Source organism: Dasypus novemcinctus, chromosome 23, assembly GCF_030445035.2.
Source record: "Dasypus novemcinctus isolate mDasNov1 chromosome 23, mDasNov1.1.hap2, whole genome shotgun sequence".
In the NCBI taxonomy this organism is placed as follows: domain Eukaryota; kingdom Metazoa; phylum Chordata; class Mammalia; order Cingulata; family Dasypodidae; genus Dasypus; species Dasypus novemcinctus.
The window spans coordinates 29803939-29823613 of record NC_080695.1 but is presented as its reverse complement, the minus strand read 5'-3'; the positions used below and the strand labels follow the sequence as shown (position 1 = coordinate 29823613).

Here is a 19675-nt window from a genome sequence, read left to right as displayed (position 1 = left end):
CCCCCAACTGCCTTGTTCGCTTTTTTTTTTCAGGAGACACCAAGAATTGAACCCAGGAGCTCCCATGAGGGAGATGGGTGTTCAACAGCTTGATCCACATCTGCTCCCCATTGCCTGGCTTTTAGAAGTTGCTATTTTTGCCACAAGAATCTTCTGCACCCTTCTGGGGCTTAGCCTGCAGCCTCTGATGAGTTGAGCAGTACACTTGCACCCCCAACTGAAAGCCCTCTCATGTGCTGCTGGTAGACAGGAGTTTAAGGGTTGGAGGAGTATTTTCACAAGCTCCCTGCCTTCCTGAAAGCTCTGGGCCAGTATAAACAGAGCAGGAAAAAGGAACACAAAACAAAGGCTCTTTCTTTTTTCGGTTCTCCTACCTTTCTGGGCCCTCTGCTGCCCCAGACACCAGACACAGACAACAGATTCCCCCTTAAATAGCTGTTTATTGGCAGTGGGCTGGAAAGGGTGATGGAGTTAGCATTCACAGATAACACCATACGCCAATGTCACAAGGGAGGCGAGAGTGACAGGAAAGAGCAGCCTGGAGCCCCAGGTGAGGCCCCTCCTCAAGAGTGACTGTAGGAGGGGGCAGGGGCCTGGAGTGTCGAGGGGGCGGCCTTAGAACACCTCCGCTCAGTAGGCATGGTTAGAGATGAAGAGGGACTCGCTGGCTGCAGCCCCGGCCTGACCACTTGGGGCGTACTTTCCTTGGCAGGCGAGGCTGTTGGCCTAAAAGGGGAGAGGACCCGGAGTGAGAATGCCTCAGGGAACCCACCTTTCTTCTGTATCCCACCCTCCCAGGCACCCCGCCTGCACCCTGTCCCATCCTTACCAGGGCTCGCTTGACATACTCTTCCTGGGCAGCCTTCTTGTTCTCCTTCTTCCCACCCCAGGCCTTCAGGGCAGAGGCCTGCAGGGCACGGCCATAGGAGAAGGTCAGGGCCCATGGCTTCGGCAGAGGGCACTTGTTGATGGCATTGAGGTTGATGGATGCCTCCTCCTCACTCTGGCCTCCAGAGAGGAAGGTGACTCCTGTAGAAGGAGGGATGACATTGGGGTATGGGAAGGACTGTAGTTAGAGACCCAGGGGCCTGGTGGGAGCCCCTAGAAACCACCCTGGATGTCAGACCAAGGGGGCGTAAAGATTGTGGGGACAATTCATGGCGCCTCACCAGGAACAGCAGGGGGCACTGTGCGGCGCAGTGCTGTGACAGTTGACATGGCAATCTGTTCGGAAGAAAACTTCTGGGTGCAGGCATGGCCTGGGGTCACCATATTGGGCTTCAGCAAAGTGCCTTCCAGGTAGATGTGGTGGTCACTCAGAGCCTTGTAAACAGCAGCCAGTACCTGGAGCAGGGCAGGCCCCAAGGGTGGTGGGGGGACAGGAGTCAGGCCAGGGCCCCAGCCCAACTGCTCCACCCACTACAGCTGGCGGGCACTTACCTTCTCGGTTACATACTGACAGCGCTTCAAGTCATGGTCCCCGTCGGGGAGGATCTCTGGCTCCACAATGGGCACAATGCCATTCTGTGGGGTGGGGGACAAGGTGTCCGTGAGGCCTCCTAAAACCCAGAGCCCCACCCCCAGCCCTCCATAGCCACTAGAAGAGATCTGAACTCCAGGATGACAAGGGTTCCTGGCTTCCAAGTTTTTGCAGACTGTAGGAGGCAGGCAGCTCTCCCAACCTCACAAGGCCCTTCTGAGCATCCTCCATGGGGCTAGGACTAGAACCTGATTTGTGCCTGTAGAGTATTAGGAACAGCTGTCTTGGGGGAGCTGGGTATCCCAGCAGATGGGTGGCAGGCTGGCTGACACTCAGGAACCCTATGAGGTGAGAGGCAGCTTGCCAGGGACCTGCCAGCCTACCTGCTGGCAGATGCTGGCATAGCGGGCCAGCACATTGGCGTTCTCCTTGATGGCAAGGGAGGAGGGGGTATGCTCCCCGATCTTCAGCACACAGCGCCACTTGGCAAAGTCAGCTCCATCTTTCTTGTACTGAGCACAGCGCTCAGACAGCCCATCCAGCCCTGAAGGGGAAACAGAGGAGTCAGAGCACGGTCAGGGGAGTGGGGGGTGGGCAGTGGCACATGGCCACACTCACCCTCAGCACACAAAAGGGGTATGGATCAGGGTGGGTTGGGTGAGGAACCAAAGAGTTCTCACCTTGGGTGGTGGTCTCGCCATTTGTTCCTGCTAGGGGTACCACGCCCTTGTCCACCTGTTGGGGAACAGGGAAAATGGTTCAGGCCCCTTTCTCCTATGTGGCCCCAATCTGGTCCCAACTTTACTTAATCTCTCAAGTGACAGCTCCTTAAGTGTTTTCGTTTAGTTACAGTATCTCAACCGGTGAGGCTGGATGGACATGTGGGGCTGTTACCTGGCAAAGATTGTTTACTGATTTGGGTGTCAGGAGGCCTGGGCTCTATCACTAACTATAAGCAAAATACCTCACTTCCTGGAGCTTCTGGTTTCTCATCTGTAAAATGGGGTAATATCTTCCTCTGAAAACTGTGATGACTGAAAATGCCAAGGTCGTCACATAAGTCCCTGCCTTTTCTCCTCCATCCTTTGGAAAAGATCTGGGTAGGCCCCACCTTGGTCCACAGGCTCCCAAGCCAATGTTCACCCCCCTCTACCTCATTATTAAGGATCCCCATTCCCCTAGCTTCACCTCAAATCTCACCTCCTCAGGCCCTGCCCCCTCACCTTGATGCCTACAACGCCACCCTTGGATTTGATAACTTGGGGGAAGGGACGCCCATCGTCTGCCTTCTGGTAGAGTGTCTCGTGGAAGAGGATGACACCGCCGATGCAGGGGTTCACACGGTCATCAGCAGTCAGCAACAGCTGGCGATAGAAGCGCCGGTTCTCCTCGGTGTTCTCGGTGCCGATGGACTGCAGTCGCTTGGCGATGCTTCCTGGAGGGGAATGTCACACGGGACAATAAGGGGATTGGCATGTCACCCCCAACCCTGAGTCCTCCCCTGAGCCCTGCTTCCAGCCCGCACCGGTGGACTCATCTGCAGCCAGGATGCCCTTGCCCGGAGCCACGATGCGGTGAGCGATGTCAGATAGCTCCTTCTTCTGCTCCGGGGTCAGCGCTGGGTATTGGTAGGGCATGGTGGTGGTGGTGGCGGCGAGTTCCTGATGGGGAGGACTGGTCAGTGGGGTCTCCCCATGGAGCAGGGCCCCTTGCTCAGAGGTCAGGGCAAACGTTCCCTACCTCCCCTGCCCAGTATCCTGTGGGTCCCGGGATACTACCTGTCCCGGCTCTCCCGTGCCCGACTTCCCTAGACTAGGCCTGCCTCCTATACCTTTCCTAACTCTGTCTGTTGCTGGGTGTTGCCCAGCTGAGGGTGGGGCTGGGCATTGGCATCTGGGTTAAAGGAACAGGCCACAGCCAAGGACAGGCGGGTCATGTAGAAGCTGGACCCCTCTGGCTTATTCCTTGCCATGGGGTCACCTTGCCTAGAAGCAAAACCAAACCCGAATATTTTAGAATTTAAGAGGTCACAGAGAGGGACCAACCCCCTCAGGGGAAAGGACCCAGAGAAGGAAACTCTGTGCTCAGCAGACTTTTCGCACAGCAACCAGGGGCCCCAGGGAGATGAGAACCCAGGTCTCTTGACTGCTATTGGGTGCACCTTCCAATCCTCCCCAGCTCCCAGGGCTGGCCCAGGCCCCAGTGCCTCAAGGACAACCCAAGGTCAGCTTCTCCCCTCCCCACGTGGTGGGGGAGGGTGTTAGGAAAAAGGCAGGGGGCAATCAGAGGCCCAGAAAGGGACAGCAGGGCAAGCCAGGTGCGAAGTGGAGAAAAGGGTAAGGCTCCATCGCGCACACAAGGAAACGAGGTGGAGGAATGGAGGGCCCCACCCCTTCCCCTGGAAAATACTCCTGTCTGCTCTCACGGCTGCAGCTGTTCCAGGCTCAGAATCAAGGTCACGCGATAAGGAAAGACAGAGAAAGCGTTAATGGGTATCAGGTGCAGCCAAGGGGTTTTCCCTCATTGCCCCTCTTCCCCAGGCAGACCAACCGCCCCTCTCCGTTTGCAGGAACCCTGAGATCGCATATGGGCCGGCGCTCAGCCCTCGCTCTCGGGTCCCTTGTAGAGGCAAAAGGATCATACATAATCGTTTGCACTAGGGGTCCCTGCAAGAAATGGGGGAAAAGGGGGGCGGATGGCCCTCCATCACACCCGGCTTCCTCCCCCGCCATGACTCAGCGCGCAGAGCCTCCGCACTGCGCAGCAAACCGAGAGGGCTCTAGCTCGAGAGCATTCGGGAGGTCGGAGCTGGGAGTGTGCGTGCGTGTGCGCGCGCGCGGGACAGGGTATGTGAGACCCTGGGGCGGGGGGCTCCGCACCGACGCCCGCCCAACCCCTGCCCCCGGGTCCCTTCTCCATGGTTCCCGACCCTCGCACGTGGCGAGGGGCGCTCACCTGGCACCGGAGAGGGGTGGGCTGGAGGGGGGAGCGGCGACGGGCTGGCGGGTGGACTGGGCGAGCGAACCCGGCAGTCGTCACCAGGAACCTGGCTCCGCGGAGCGTTCCGAGAGGAACGCAGCCGATTCAGCCTCGAGGGGGCGGCGCGCGGGGCGGGCAGCGGGGAGGTGGCGCCGGGCCTTTTAAAGGCATCGCTCCACCCTCCGCCAGGGCTCGGCTTTTACGAGGGCAGAGAGGCGTGCCCAGCATCCAACCGCGGGCGAGGGACGGCGGACGAGACCGCCCCCGAGAGGCTAAGCCCGGAAGCGCGCACGGGGGGAAGGGGGACGAAGCCCCGAGAAGGCTATCCCTCCCCCCTCCCTCGGACGTGACTCGCGCCACATCCTGCGGGTCGCCAGGGCCCTCCCCTCCCTCTCCCTTCTCCCCACTCTTGGCGCGCTCAGGGGCTCCGTGACTCAGCCGGAATTTTGGCACCCGAGGGGATGAGAACTGGGGGCGGGGGGGGGGAACTAGTAAAGATGAAGGCGCAGCTGCCCCTCCCAGACCCAGCCCAGAGGTCCGGGACTGCCCCAGTATCTGGCCTGCGCTTAGACCGCGTGTGTCCCTTTGCAACCGAAAGGAGAGGTCGGTGCCTGTCTGCCTCGCCCGCCTGCTGCACTGCTGGCTCAGAAGCACAGGGCCCAAGATAACGTGGAGGAATAAACCGCACCCCACCCCGGGGGCGGAGACGGGCGGCGAGGGGGAGCCCAGGGGGCGCAAGAAGGCGGCCGCTCGCGTTCTCTGGCCCGGGCAAGGGCCGCCACCGCCCCGACTGGGGCCTCGGCTCCCGCGATGCCATCTGGCCCGCGTCCTCCCTGGGGCCGGCGTGGACAGGCTGAGTCGTGGCCGCCTCAAGAAAAACCAAGCCAGGAAACCGACCGGCCCGAGCAAGTCTCGGGACTGCAGGGCCTAGGTCCTTGCGAAACGCTTTTCTTAGGCCTGACTTCCTTCTCCAAAATAAAATCCGTCCCCGAACTGGTCACCCAGGTATCTTACCCGAGGCCCCCCACCCACTCCCGCTGGCCCGGCCTCCCCTCCCCAGGCGGACTCCTTGAGCCCATCCCCACCCCCGGCTGGGTGCTGCCAGCGGCCCACCTGCGAGGAGGCTGAGAGCGCCGGCAGAGCCTGGTCCGCAGCGAGTGCGCCCCGCAGCACCCGGGTTGGGTTATAAGGCAGCTCCTGCCCTCCCCCTCCCCAATGTTCCCGACCTTCTCCTGTGACCCCTGCCCTTTCCTCACCACAGATCCCCTGGCAGGAACCTATATTTAGGGGAAACCTGAAGCCCCTGACATTCTCGCCAGCGTGGGGCCCAAAGTGGGGATAAGGTTGGGGGTGGGGAGGGGAGAAGCCCTGGGCCTGTCCTATGGGAAGGGGGGAGGGCTCCCTGCCCACTCACCGGCACTTCAGAAGAAATTTCTTCCTTGGAAATCCAGACTGAGGCCCTCTGTAGTCACAGCTGTCTCAGGAAATCTGTGGGGAGGGTAGGTGGGGTCAGGGGACTCGGGTCATGTGACCTTCCCTGCCTATCTCCTGTAGGCCCCTTGTCTGAGCCTCTCCTCCGGCCTCTGGCCCCTGGGCTTTGATGGTGGAGGCTCCTGTGAGTCTCTGGAGTGCATTGCTGAGCGGGAGAACAGACAAGTACTCACCCTCCAACATAACCAAGCGGCCAGCGACAGGGGTATGGCTGCTGTTCCAGGCCCAAGGTCCTCCCTTAATGCTGTTCGTGGTGGGCAGGGCGCCCCACCCTCACCTTCAAATGTAGACAGTTCACTTGGGTGGGAGGAGGGGAGGGGGCAGGGAGCCTGCCAGAGCCTGAGTCCCTCTCTCTTCTGGTCCTCCAAGGGTCTACAGTCCCACTGGCCAAGGGGTCCTTGAGTCCTCTGTGGCTGGTTCCCAGGCCAGTGAGCTGGGCAGGCCATTTGCAGTCCCAGTGGCCTGGAGAAAGACGTCCAGAGGCCCCCGGGGGAGAAGGGCACCCTGAGGACCCGGGGGGCTGGCCACTCCCCAAAGGGTAGGGACCCTGGGTCTTCATCGGAGCTTGATCTCAAAGCAGAGGCAGTTGAGGCTCTGGCAGTCAGGAAGTTGGCACGCGCAGGCACAGTCGCAGAGGGGGCAGCAGCGGGGGCAGCGAGGGGCCCAGCCCTGAGGGAGAGGAGAGAGGGGGTGAGAAGGGGTGAGGGAGGGGCAGCCAGGGCCTGAAGATGCTTCCCTCTCAAGGAAGAAGGGAACAGTCTCATTTGCCCAATGGAACAGAGCAAATCCCTGTGTTGTTGGGATTTGCAACATAATGGGCAGCTGAGGTCAGGAGCTAGAGAAAACTATCCAGGGGGATTCTTCCTCCATTTTATAGATAAGACGGAGGACCAGAGAGCAACTAGAACATGCTAGACTCAGGTGTCCCAATGTCCAGCTCAGAGGTCCTTCTACTACATCATCCTCTCATGGCCTACACCATTATGCAATTGAGAGTCAGAGGTCAGGCAAAGCACATGCATTTTACAATCCATCAAAATAACCTTTTGGTTTTATGGAATTTGTCCTTGGCACCAGACCAAACTGCAGGATCTCACTCATCATTCATTTTCGCAGGCAGCTGGGTGACATTTCTGAGCCCCTACTCTGTGCAAAGCACAGGGCACACTCATGAATAATTATGAGAATTTTTCTAGTTTTCTTTGAAAATGGTTGTTTTCATATTTTAATCTTTTTTTTTTTTGTACAAAAGGTTCCATCTCTTTAGCTATCAGAATCTTGAGTCATAGGCCTCTTTACAGAAGAGGAAATGGAGGCTCAGAGAGGGGTGTGCCTTGCCCAAAGGCACCTGAGTAGGGAATGGAGCTGCTTGTAGTCCCATGATCCCCTCACCCACGGCCAGAAACACCAGCTTCTTCCTGGGTCTGCGAAGGCAGGGACAGCTCATTTCCTGTTCTCCACGGAGCTAGCACACGGACTCCTGCTCAGCAGGTATTTGAGATACGGATGAATGTTGAATAAATGGATGAATCAAAGGGTATCATTCTTTCCTCTTTAGGCACTGAAGAAAGAAGAGGGCTTCTCAGTTCCCAGGGGAAACAGAAGGTCTGTCTCTTGGGGGATAGGAACAGCATGTTCTTGGAGACAGGGAGAACCAGCCCACTCCAGCCCACTCTCCAGCCCTGAGACAGAGCTGATCTGGGGCTGCCACCGGCATGGACTGGAGTCAGTCCAAGTGGCTGGAGTGGGACACACCCAGGTGGCAGGGTGACAGAAGACTGGCTCCTGGAGGCTGGAGGCAGAGCTAGTGACAGTCACAGTTGCACAGCTCAATCAGAGACCGGGCCAAGCCAGAAATAGGGGAATGACCTTTCAAAGAGCTGAGGTTTCGGGGTGCGGAGTCACGTTGGTGAGATCAGATATTGCTAGGGGCCCTGGTGAGGGGAAGGGATCTGCCCTCTGCAGGGAGAGGGGTTCAAATTGGGCCGGTGCCTCCACCTTTGGAATTGCCTCTCCGAGGGGATACTAGCAGTGTCTTGGTGGAAGGGAAGAGAGTACAGTGATTTCCTTGGGTTGGAAAAAGGTGTGGTTTGGTGTATCTCTTGGGAGTCACAGTCTGGGTTTCTGGAGGACCACATATCACGCCGTGTGCAGAACTGGTGGCTGAGAGAAGCTTCCCTGCCCGCACCTTGGAGAAGGGTATTAAAAGCATTTCTTGGCTCTGTCTGCCGTAAGGGTTTAGACCAAATCGTTAATAACTGGCTAATGGACCTCTCGACTCTCACCAGCAGCCATGTGGCTCCTCCAGAAGGAATGTGCTGTTTAAGTATATTAAACAAGGACTCCACGGTTAACCCTTGGGTTTCTCGAGGCTCTGCTGTTTAAGATCTCTGGGCACTTTTTTTTTAGCTGATTTTGTGAGAGCAGCCATCATCTTTACTGCTTAAGAACTCAGCTTCCTGTCCTCCAAAAGGAATATGTCGCCTCCTTCACGGGGTCGGGAGTTGGGGGAAGAATGAAGCAGGAGGCCTCCTTTTGGTGAAAACTCAGTAAAAGGGCTGTTCTTGTGATCACGGTTCCATTTTCCCTCAGTAGAAATTCTCCGCCTTGGTGTGTGTCAGAATCATCCAAGAACTTGTGAAAAATCACAAGCTACATTACCATCCCAGTCCTGCTGAGTGTGGGGCCTGAGTGCCTGGATTTCCTCTTCAGCATTGTACTCCTTCTGACCACACCATCTCTCACCCTTTCTCCTAATTACCTCTTTGTTTGGCCATGTCCTTCACCAGGAGCCTGGGATTTTGTCTATCTTGATTCCACTGACTACCCAGGGCGGGGCTCAGCCTCTCACCATCTCTCACTGACTCAACAGTGACTCCACACATTTCTTAAGGGAATAAATGAATTGGAGCCTCTCAGCAAGCCTGTGAGAGAACTAGAGCAGGCAGGTTTCTCCCCTAGGAGGAAGACAAACCTGGGTTTGACTTCTGTCTGGCCTAGCTATATGACAACATCAGGCAAAGTCACTCAAACCTCTGTAAGCCAGGCCCATTGCCACAGCTGGAAAAATGGCCAAGAGCTGTGGAACCCTGAAACAATTCCACAAGCCCATGTGGTCATCGTTGTGACTATAAGGAAACCTGTCCTCCACCATTCTGAGGTCCCCAGGTTTGGAAGTGCCTGCTGCCCTGAAGGGGAGGGTGAGAGAAGCAGTCCCACCCAAGGGGGTGGAGATGGGCACCTGACTATTCACTTCACCCAGGCAAAAAGGGAAGGGGGAGTGTTCCCAGAAGAGCAAGCCAGAAACCATTTGGTAATTGAGCATTTCCTATAAGATAAATTTGTGTAATCCAGGGTCTTCTCCATTTCCCCCTTGACCTCCTCAGCCCCAGCCCTGGCACCCCTGCCCCAGGGCTCCTTGCCCCATAATTTATTTCGAAACTCAAAATATCTCCCAGAAACTTATACCAACTATATATAATGAGTTCAAAATATGCAGTTTGCTGGAGCCTGGTTTTCTCTGTTCACTCTTCCCTCCTGGGCCTTCAAGGTCACTCCAGAGAGCAGGAGCTTTGCCATGGAAATCTCTGAGTCTAAAATAATGGCTGCCTGGGAAGGTGGTCGATTACATTTAACATCTTTAAACCACAAATGCAAAACCGGCCTGTCTTCTGTGAACCAGACCTCTCTCCCTGAGGATTCCATTTCAACTGATGCTACAGAAGAATTTGCTGTGTGAGGCAATATTGTGTTAACACTGGAGAAGTGGCTAAAATTCTCTCAGCCAGTTCCTTCCACTGCACAAAGAAGATAATAATCCTTACCTGTCGAGGTACACAGCTATGGATAGGTGGCCCTGATGTGATGTCAAATTCAAAAGGGCAAACTGCAGCTGTGATGGAACACTATATGTGTGTGTGTGTGTACCCCAGTTTTGTCCTCAATACGACAATACTGCATATTAGTATATGAAAGCATACACAAAAGATTGCTACCTTGGGTTAGTGGGGTAAGTTGTAAAGTGACTTGTACTTTCTGGTACATTCTTCTACCATGCATACTTTGTAATCAGAAAAAAAAAAGGATAGGTTTTTAAAAATACCCAGCACTCGGGGTAATTGGGAAGAATGATAATATCGATAAAGTGTTTGACATAGTGCCTGGAACCCAGTGAACAGGAACAGCTCTGCAAGGAGGTCTGCTTTTTCTTCCAATTAATTTTCAGAAGCACTGATACTGTGCCATACACTTTACACACATCACCTTTCTCCAGCATCACCCTATTTCCTTCGCTGTCATCACTGGAAACTCTCTGACATGTAGTTTATGCTGTTTTGGGCAGCCTTCACCTGACCCAGTACCTGGAACCGTGCCTGGCTGAGAGTAGGTGCTCAGTAATAAATGTTGCCAACAGATAACTGAATACATGGGTGGTACCCAGATCGGGACTCAGCAGGTCAGGGGGTAGGAAGGTGACTCACGGCTTCAGTGGGCTGGGGGCAGCAGGCATCTAAGTAGTGGGCTGGGCTAGGCAGAGGGAAGTCGCAGGCTTCTGCGCAGGTCCAGCAACAGTCTTGTGGCCCTGAGGCACCTTGCTTCCTGCAGGCAGAGCTGCAGTCCGTGCAGCAGCCCTGAGCCTAGGAGATGCAGCAGGGCTCAGCGTCAGGGCTGGGGACAGGTAGGGACAGCAAGGACTCTTGGCTTTGGGGAGAGGGACGGGGGAAGCTTCAGCCAGGGACAAGAGAGGAGGGACCCCCCTAGTCCCAGGCAGGAAAGTGATAGATGCAGGGACTGAATGACAAAGGGGTCTCATGGTTAGGACCTGCAGACGGGGTAGGGAGTGGGGTGGGACAGGATGACTGGGTCCCTCTTCCCCACGGAGCCTCCCCTTTATCCCCTCCCGGGGCCCTCACCAGCAGGCAGTGCCTAATCACCAGCACTAGGCCCAGCAGCAACAAATAGATGCCCACAGCGATGAAGACGATGGCCGGGATGGGGAGCAGCAGGGAGGGGCTGCTGACAGGGGCCGGGGTTGGATTCCACGGTCTAGAGGAGGCCTGGGCAAGCACAGGAGGAAGGGGTGACAAGGAGACCGACCCGAGGGGCTACAGGAACACAGGAATGCCAAGAGGCACAAGGAGGTGGCTGGGAGAAGGGAACTACCACCAGACAGTGGGGAGAGAGTCAATAGGACTACACCCCGATTCACTACCTTGTCCCCCAAACCTGCCTCTCTTCGTAGCCTCCCCATTTTGGCACCATCGGGGACTTTTTGGTCACTTAGACTTTTCTGAAACTTATGGATCTTCCTTTCAGAATAGTTCTCCCCACAGATCTCTGGTCCCCGACTTCACTGCCCCCCTACTTTACCATCCTTCAGTCTGCATTACTGGACCTGTCTTTTTTTTTTTTTTTTAGGAGGTACAGGGGATTGAACCCAAGACCCCGTATATGTGAGGCCCCAACTCAACCACTAAGCTCTACTCGCTTCATCCTTCCTGTCTTCCATCCTGCAATTTTGCCCCTTTCCACATCAACTGTCCTATTGTCTCCCACCTTTCCTGACAATCCATCAATAGCTCCCACTGGATCCGTTCAAAGTTTTTGTTTCAGTGGCAAGGCCCCCAATCTAGCCCTGCCCACCTTCTATCTCCTTCCCCCTGGGCCCTCCAGTCACAGTGAAGCCCTGCAGTTCCCCCAAATGCCCCTGCCTCACTATCACACCCAGGCCTCTGCCCAGGCTGCTCCTTCTGCACTGAATGCCTTTTCTCCTGGCCCACTCGGCAAACTCCTCCTTCTCTTGCCAGGACCCGTGGGTGCCCTCCTTTGGGAAATCCAACCCTGGCATTCTCTCTCTCTCTCTGTTCTTGTCCTGCGTTGGGAGGGTGAGGCAAGGTCGGGGTGAGTTTAGGGCGCTGAGGGGGGCAGCCCCGGGGGGAGAACTCACGTCCATGGGGCGGGGAAGCGCCAGCCAGTCCGGGAGCTGCAGGGAAGAGAAGGTCCTGGGCCTCAGAGGCTGGGAGGGGCCGTTGGACTGCGAAGTCCACTCCCTTCCTTGCATTTCCCGTTCGGGGAAACTGAGGCTCTGGGATGGCCCCTGTACGGACTGTGGGAGTCCAGGATCCGAGGATCCGAGGGCGGCGCCTCCCTCGCAGGCCCCCGCCGGGGCCAGGCTACACCTCCTCAGTGTTCCCACCCCGGGGCTCCCTCCGCGGACCAATTCACCTGTAAACTAAGAGCCGCGGCAGTTCAGGATTCCGCGCCGCGCTGGGTCCAACCCGCCACGGCAGTAGTGCCGCCCAAAAGTCTCCCGCTGCTTCTGGTCGTTGCCATAGGGACCGGAGCGCCGCGCTGACGGCGGCCGCCGGGACCCAAAACTCCTCCGCTCCCCCTCGCTTTGCTCTCCCGCTCTCCCGCTCTCCCAGGGCCTCGCGGTCTTCTTGCCCACCGTACGCGGGGATTTCCCGCGGTTACTAAACGGAAAAGCTGAATCTCCGCCGCCACCCGGCCTAAATCGGAGCCTCATCATATACTGGAGGTCGGAGGGGGCCTCTTGGGTCCTGGGGCGCTGCAAATGGGGAACTGAACCATCAACTCGTCAGATGACTTGGGCCAAGGAACTGAGGCCCCCTGAATCCTTTTCCTCATCCGTAAAATGGGGCAACGCTTGCCTCACAGGAATAGTATTGTAAAAATCCAAAGGTCTCGTTCATTGCCTGGCATTATCTTCAGTGATTTTAACTTTAACCCCTTTTCTCCATTTTCCCTGACAGCGTCCTCATTTAAGACTTCATCACCTTGTCCCTTCAGAATTCACATCACTGGCGAAGTGATTTCCCGCAAGCCACAGATCTTATTCCTACTCTACTCGAAAACCTCAAAGGCTCCCTGCTGCCTCCAAGATAGAGCCCAAATGGTGTAGCCGCCTGTCAGCCCCATCCACTTGTCCACTAATCCACTAGGCACCCCGCCAGCCTTCCCTCTATGTATTCACAACACATGGGACTGTGTGGCAGGGCTGTAGGCTCTGGGGCTCTAGCAGAGAACAAGACAGACAAAATTTCTGTTCTGCTTACATTCTATTAGGAAGGAAGGGAGGTCAGATCATAAATATGTAAACAAATAAGTTTGCTTTGTTCTTTCAAGCCTCCACCCTAGAATCTGTTCCAAGGAGGAACCCTCCAAGGTTTCACAACTCCGTGCTTTTGCAGATGCTGTTCCTGCTGCTAGACACACCATTCCCGTTTCCTCCGACACACCCTCTCCTCATCCCTCAAGCCTCTGCCCAAATAAAGCTGCCTCAGTGAGGGGTTGCTGCTAACCTGAGGCAGAGGGGTCCGCTTTGCCCTCTGTTCCCACAGCCCATATGTAGACTGCTGGTCTTGCACTTATCGCGAGATAATTTTCCTGATCCATTTCAGTGCCTGGCTGCCCAATTGGACTGCAAGTGCCTGGGGCCCGGTCTGATTCCTCTCTGTACCCCAAGTCCTAGCACCTGGCCTAGACTTGGGGGTGTCCAGTGAGTCCTTGCCAATTCCATGAATGAATTACATCCAACTCTACCCCCGAAGGAAGCCTCACAATGGTGGTTGTTTTCCAGATGCCCTTGTGCTGCTGCTCTTTTTAGTTCTACACACACATGCTGTGCACACATGCACACTCACGGAAGCACACTTCCCCCAGGGAGGCCTCAGCCTTCACACACAATTGCTACATCCTGGCGTTTCCCCCTGAAAGCAGTGCCACCACCCGCCTACCTTTGTCCACATTCTCCAACCCTGAGGTACCTCACTCTCGCTGCGACCCCTGGGGATTTCCTACACCAGGAGGCAGCCACAGAAATTGCCAGTGTCTGGCTCCCCAGGTCCCGAATCTCTCCTCCCACCTTCAACCAGCCTGAAAGATCTCAGTCACCTCCTCTGCCACGCCCAGCCCTCTCAGAGGGGGCTTCCAAGCCCAGAAGTCTAAGTGTCCCCCATGTCACCATTCTTGGGGCTGTCTTCTGATCTGCCCCATCTCTTTTGCAGGATTCCGAGGGCCAGTTCCCACTTCAACCCCAGAAGAGGCCTCAGGTGACACACATACCCCCTCCTTCTCTTCAGCTCCTGCCAACAGAGAGACATCAGCCTCGGTCAGGCCTCTGGGTGCACCCCTGGCCTGCAGCAGCCAGACTATTCTGATGGTATTCTATTCCCACCATTGACTCATGCATTATGCAGGAGAGTGGACAGTGCACCAGGGCTGCTCATTGCAAGGCGAGTCAGCACAAAGAGTGATGTGTCCACACCACTTTGCCAAGGCCCCACTCCAACCCATGTCACACTATTTGTTGGGGACAGGGGAAAACGGACTTCACACTGCTGGATATGGTACTATACAAGTATAAAATATATTTAGTTCTGCCTAAAGTTCAAAGCTGGAGATGTCAGATTGATATTAGCAGTATTTCTGCACTGCGCTTGGGAAAGAGAGAAAAGGATTCTGTATTCACGGTCATCATGGGGAGAGCGGAAGATGTGAGATTCAGAGAAGGCCCTGAAGATGAAAGAAGCTTCAGTGACCTTGGGCTTGGGTGTGGGAAGGGGACCCAGGAATTTTGGTTCCAATCTGATCCTTTTAGGCCCCTCCTAGGGACATCAGACAATATTGCCTCCCAAAGATTAAGAAGAGGTTCTGTAGGCTTTTTATTACGAAAATGAAAGGCCTATGGTTAGGTAACTACCCTGGGGGAAGAAAGAAGTTGAGCTGGGCTTGGTAGAGTTCCCATCAAGAGGCCTCTTCAGGGAGGCAGATGTGGCTCAAGTGATAGAGTTTCTGCCTATATATATGGGAGGACCTGGGTTCGATCCCTGGGGCCTCCTCGTGAAAAAGAAGAAGAGAAAACATGCCCACACGATAAGCCAATGCCTGAATGCGTGCCCGTGTGAGTGCTTGTGTGGTGAGCTAGTGCCCTGCATAAGTGAGTCACACAGCAAGATGATGACCATCAAAAGAGAGACAGGAGAGTCAAGGCGAAGTACAGCAGAAACCAGGAACCGAGGTGGCGCAATTGACAGGGAACTTCTCTCCACATCAGGGGTCTCCAGGATCGAATCCCGGTGACTCCTAGAGGAGAGAAAATGAGAAGAGAAGACAACACAGACAGCAAAAACAGCAGGGTGGGAGGAGGGGAATGGGGGGAAATAAATAAGTAAATAAATCTTAGAAAAAAAAAGAGTCCTCCTCACAGACCTTATCTTTTTTAATGTTCCCTGTAGACCTGAGGGGCAAAAACCATTATTTTAATTTTAGAGATGGGAAGGAATTAATGCCCAGTTGAAAAAAAACTTTAGTACGGGCAAGATCTGGGTTTGAATTTCAGTTCTGCTACTCTGTCCGTGTGACCTTGGGCAAGTCAGGTGTCCCCTCTGAGCCTCAGTCTTCCTCATCTGGAAAGTGGGGGTGACCATAAAAGACTAGCAGGGCTTGTTGGGATTAGAGAAGGGCTCATTTAAAATATAATAACAATAACAACAATAACAGCTGAGGGGTAACGAACACTTACAACGTACCACCTGGGGACTGTGCTTCACAGATATCATCTCATTGAATCAACCCGGCAGCCCTCCGGGGAGGCTCTGCCATTTTATAGTCTCCATTTTAAGCTAAGGAGCCTGAGGCTCAGAGGAGTTCAGCCACCTGCACAAGGGACCCCTGGCTAGTGAGTGGCAGAGCCAGGACTGAGCCCAGGCCAGGGAACTTGGTCTATAAACAACTGGGGCTCAGAGAAGTTCTGAAATGTGGGCAAAGTCACAGAGCCAATCTATGGTCGAAATGGGAGGGGGCTGCTGGATCTCTAGTTTTCTGACTCCCAGTCACCTGCTGTGCCCCTCCAATTTTTCTGGTGTGCAGATAAAGGGCGGGGCGGGGAGGGGCGGGACTTGTTCGGAGCGGTACCTAACCTGGGACAGGTACAAATAAGAGTACTAAATAATGAATGTTCTGGGCACTCTGGCCTGGACTCTCCCCAGATCACGCATGGGGAGGGAGGGTGGGAATCGGACCCTTCCCTGGGTGTCAAGTGGGGAGTAGGCCTCTTCTGCTGCTCATTGTTTACTTCTTCACAGCCTTCCATGCTATCAGGGCTGGCCGCGGCTGGCTCAGAGGAGGCGCTGCTCCCCGGGTGAAGAGGAGGAGCCTGGAGGGGCGGGAAACGGTAAACTCAAGGCCCAGGGCCAGCTGTGTGTCTGGGTCTGCAAGTACCTTGTGGGGGTGGGAGACTCGCCAGGGAGCCAGTCTGGGGAGGGCAAGGCGGTGGTGGAAGGAAGTCGAGCCACCTCACACCACCCTCTCCCTGCCTTTCCGAGGCCTGGGTGGTTAGGGGCTGAACCCCCAGGCTAGAACACCTTCCTCCGCGGAGGTGTTTAGAAACTACTAGAACGTCCAGACATGGGGTTCCCAGTGTGTGGAATGCATCTCATAACCCATGTGGGTTTATTTTAAGTGGTCCAGGGGTTCTGCAAGAAAAAACAAACAAAAGCCATGAGAAAGTTCTCCTCTTTCCAATTCCCTTTCAACACATCTTATTACTCCAGGAGGAGGGCTCATTTTGCTGCCTGAAGCCCTTAAGCACCTCTCTGCTCTGCCTGTGCTGATCTTAGCTCCTTTTTTCTTTCAACAAAGAGAGAACTGGCCTCTGCTTAGGATGCCTCAGCAGATGATAGTATCTACCTAGAATGTAAGAACATGTTCTTTCATTTTATTTAGTTTTCGTTACCTTCTACTGGGCAACACGTTTTCTATTTTTGGGAGTGATACAGTTTCCTTGTAAAGCCTATGGTTAAAAGCAGGGATGCTGGAAGCCAGACGACCAGTTCAAATCACAGCTCTGCCACATCCTCCTTGTGTGCCTTAGGCAGGTCGCTTAACTTCTCTGTGCCTAAATTTTCCCACCTGTAAAAATGGAAGCAATAGTGGTTCTTAGGTTGCCGTAAAGATTACATGAGGTAATATAAAGGATTTATATCAGTGCCCGGCATTGTAACCCAGGGTTAAGAATTAACAAATAATGGTGATTACGAAGTCATTATACAGATGCCTTTATGTCATAAAACAGCAAAGGTTGATACCTGGAACTACGGGAGCTGGCTGGAGTGGACTCACCCCTGTTTAAGGTTACTCTAGACTTAAGCTCACACTTGTATGCTAGTATTCTAGATTGACGGTACCTTGCTTGTTATTGGGCTGGTAATCACTCCACCCACCTCTGTGTAACATCCATATGAAAAGCCTTGGAATAGACCTTTGTTCTGTGTACCCCTATCCCAAATCCTCGTGACTGACCCGGGTTGGCTACTATACCCGCACCTCTGTCCTATTCAGCTCCTTAATGTTTATTGATGAAGGAACCTGTGTTCAGCTCCACCCCAGTCATTCACTGGCACTCCAATACTATAAAATATTAGAATTTCTGCAGATCAGTGAGGCAGTTTGGGGTCATGAGGCCACTGTGCTCCTTTGATTGTGCAACTAAATAAACTCTTTCTCTCTTTGAAACTGGGGTGTCTCAAGAATTGGCTTTAAAGACTCATCGAGAGAAAAGAACCCACTTTTGCTCGGTATCAGCATCTAGTAAATTCAGTATAAATGCTTGTTCATATTAGGTCGAATAGGGCAAAAAACCATAACTGAGCTTTGGAGAACACTCTTTGAACCAATTCCATCATTTTCCACATGGGAAAGCAAAGGTTTGGAGAAGATCATTAAGAGACTGCGCTGGAATCTTGGTAGGTCACTGGATTCCCAATCCATTTACCAGTTGTTCCAATCTTGGACAATTCATATAACCCCTTCAGCCTCAGTTTATTCATCTGAAAAATAGGACTTATTGTATCTCCTTGGATGCTGGGAAGGTGTGTGTCCAGGTGGCTCAGCAGGTGAGAATTTGTATGACACCTTGCAGGCATTCTCAACAGAGGCAATGACGCTTCCAAGGAGGTAAAAATTGGTTCTTGGGGTGGGACGTGGGGAATGAAAAAAGTCTTACTTTGGCCCAGACATATAGTAAGAACATAAACAGATATACAGTATATCTATGCTAGTAAAATCTCATGGGAGAACCTACAACTTCTCTAATAAACAATTAAATTAAAATTAAAAATTTCATAGGGGGTGGCAACTTGGGGGGGGAAATGTCTGAAAAGGATCCTCAGGGGGACGATGATGACAAAGTCAAGAAACACTGTTCTAAACCACGGTTTTTCCACCTTGGATCCTTGGGTCCTTACCCACTAGTAAGCCATGAAATCAACTTAATGGGTCATGAGCAGCATTTTGGGAAAACAATTAAATAGAAAATGCCACCGTGCATTGCACATAATAAGGATCAGTAAGTAGTATGAGAAAATTTTGGTTTCATTTCACTATGTGTGTTCATGTACTGAGTCACAAAATAAAATGTATGTCTTGTGGGTCACTGTAAAAAAATAAGTTGAAGGCAATTGCTCTAAACCAGTTTTCCTTTTTCCACCCTTCATCTTTTCTCTCTCAGACAAGCCCCTGCAACTTTGAGCTGCTCTGCTCTAAAGGAGAAGAAATTGATGATGAAAGAAGGAAATGTAGGAGAGACTCCAGATTTCAGTGCAACTTGGCTCTGACCTTTATCAGCTCATGGCCCAGGACCTTCCCTCCCTTGCTCATCCCGTATTCCAGGGTAAGCCACAGGGACGTAGGAAAATGACCATCCGTCAGCACAGAGGGGAAACGCCTCCCGCTTTGCTGCTCCAAGACTGCCTCTCCTTGTTCCGTCCTCTGCTTCCCTTCCTCTCCTCTTCTCCCAACTTGGAAGGCAGCGGTCACACTGAGCAGAGTGTCCCAGTTCTGCCACTTACTCCATGTCCTGAGCCCAACCCTGTATCTTCCCTGAGCCTCACTTTTCTCAGTTGTAAAATGTGGAGATAATTTGTGAGCCTATATGAAGGTTAAAGGAGAGAATGCATGTCAAGTATTTTAGCGCCGTGCCTGGTCTACAAGCAGCTGCTCGTTGTAGTAGCTCACAGGTATTGAACACCATGTAAAGAAGTTTCTATGCATTATCTCAAATCCTCACACCAAGCCTACGCTAGCGCTGGGAAGGTGGCAGACTTGGAGTGCAGACTTGGAGACAAGCTGCCTGGTTTCAAATCCCAGCTATGCATCTTTTCATATGCTTAAGGGCCATCTGTATTTCTTTTTGTCCTTCCTTGTCTACCTTTCCTTATAACTCCCCCCCCCCACCAAACACACACATCATAACTTCAGTTTACATCATATTGGCTATACCTCTAACCACAAGGGAGGCTGGGGAATATAATTTAAAAATAGGCACATTTCAGTCTCCAACAAAATAAGAAAGGTGAGAATGGATACTGGTCAAGCAACTAGAAGCCACACCTTCAATGATCTTATTATTATTAAAAAATTTTTTTGAGGTACTGGGGATTGAACCCCAAATCTCAGATGTGGGAAGCAGGTGCTGAACCACTGAGCCACATCACTTCCTCTGAGTTCATTTTTTCATTTGTTTTGCTTGTTGTTTGTTTTAGGAGGCACTGGAAACAAACTGGGATCTCCCATGTGGGAAGCAGGTGCTCAACCATTTGAGCCACAGCTACTCTCCTATTATTACTATTTTAATAATCTTATTTTGCTCTTGGTTTCACCTTTAATTTTTAGAGACCCATGGGAGTATGTGTGTGGGGGAATGAA

General features: G+C 53.4%; 2 protein-coding genes across 5 annotated transcripts; both read right to left on the bottom strand.

The window, feature by feature from the left end:
* Positions 1 to 420: 420 nt before the first annotated feature.
* On the bottom strand, positions 421 to 5942 carry ALDOA (aldolase, fructose-bisphosphate A). 4 transcript variants are annotated; one of them, XM_012526344.3, is made up of 9 exons: positions 5874 to 5942; positions 3006 to 3141; positions 2704 to 2915; positions 2161 to 2215; positions 1864 to 2024; positions 1441 to 1524; positions 1170 to 1344; positions 830 to 1029; positions 421 to 726 (listed from the first exon to the last, which is right to left on the bottom strand). In XM_012526344.3, the coding sequence occupies exons 2-9, from the start codon at positions 3115 to 3117 to the stop codon at positions 631 to 633; spliced, it is 1095 nt and encodes a 364-aa protein (XP_012381798.1). In that variant the 5' UTR covers positions 3118 to 3141; positions 5874 to 5942; the 3' UTR covers positions 421 to 630. The 4 variants fall into 4 exon arrangements, with proteins under 4 accessions (XP_012381798.1, XP_012381796.1, XP_012381797.1 ...); XM_012526342.4 differs by lacking the exon at positions 5874 to 5942 and adding an exon at positions 5573 to 5657; XM_012526343.4 differs by lacking the exon at positions 5874 to 5942 and adding an exon at positions 4436 to 4596.
* A 181-nt stretch (positions 5943 to 6123) lies between these two features.
* Positions 6124 to 12270, bottom strand: LOC139437410 (uncharacterized). Its single transcript, XM_071211204.1, has 5 exons — positions 12176 to 12270; positions 11898 to 11933; positions 10864 to 11007; positions 10432 to 10587; positions 6124 to 6619 (listed from the first exon to the last, which is right to left on the bottom strand). Exons 2-5 carry the CDS (start codon positions 11901 to 11903, stop codon positions 6506 to 6508), a joined length of 420 nt encoding a protein of 139 aa, XP_071067305.1. The 5' UTR covers positions 11904 to 11933; positions 12176 to 12270; the 3' UTR covers positions 6124 to 6505.
* Between the last annotated feature and the right edge of the window lie 7405 nt (positions 12271 to 19675).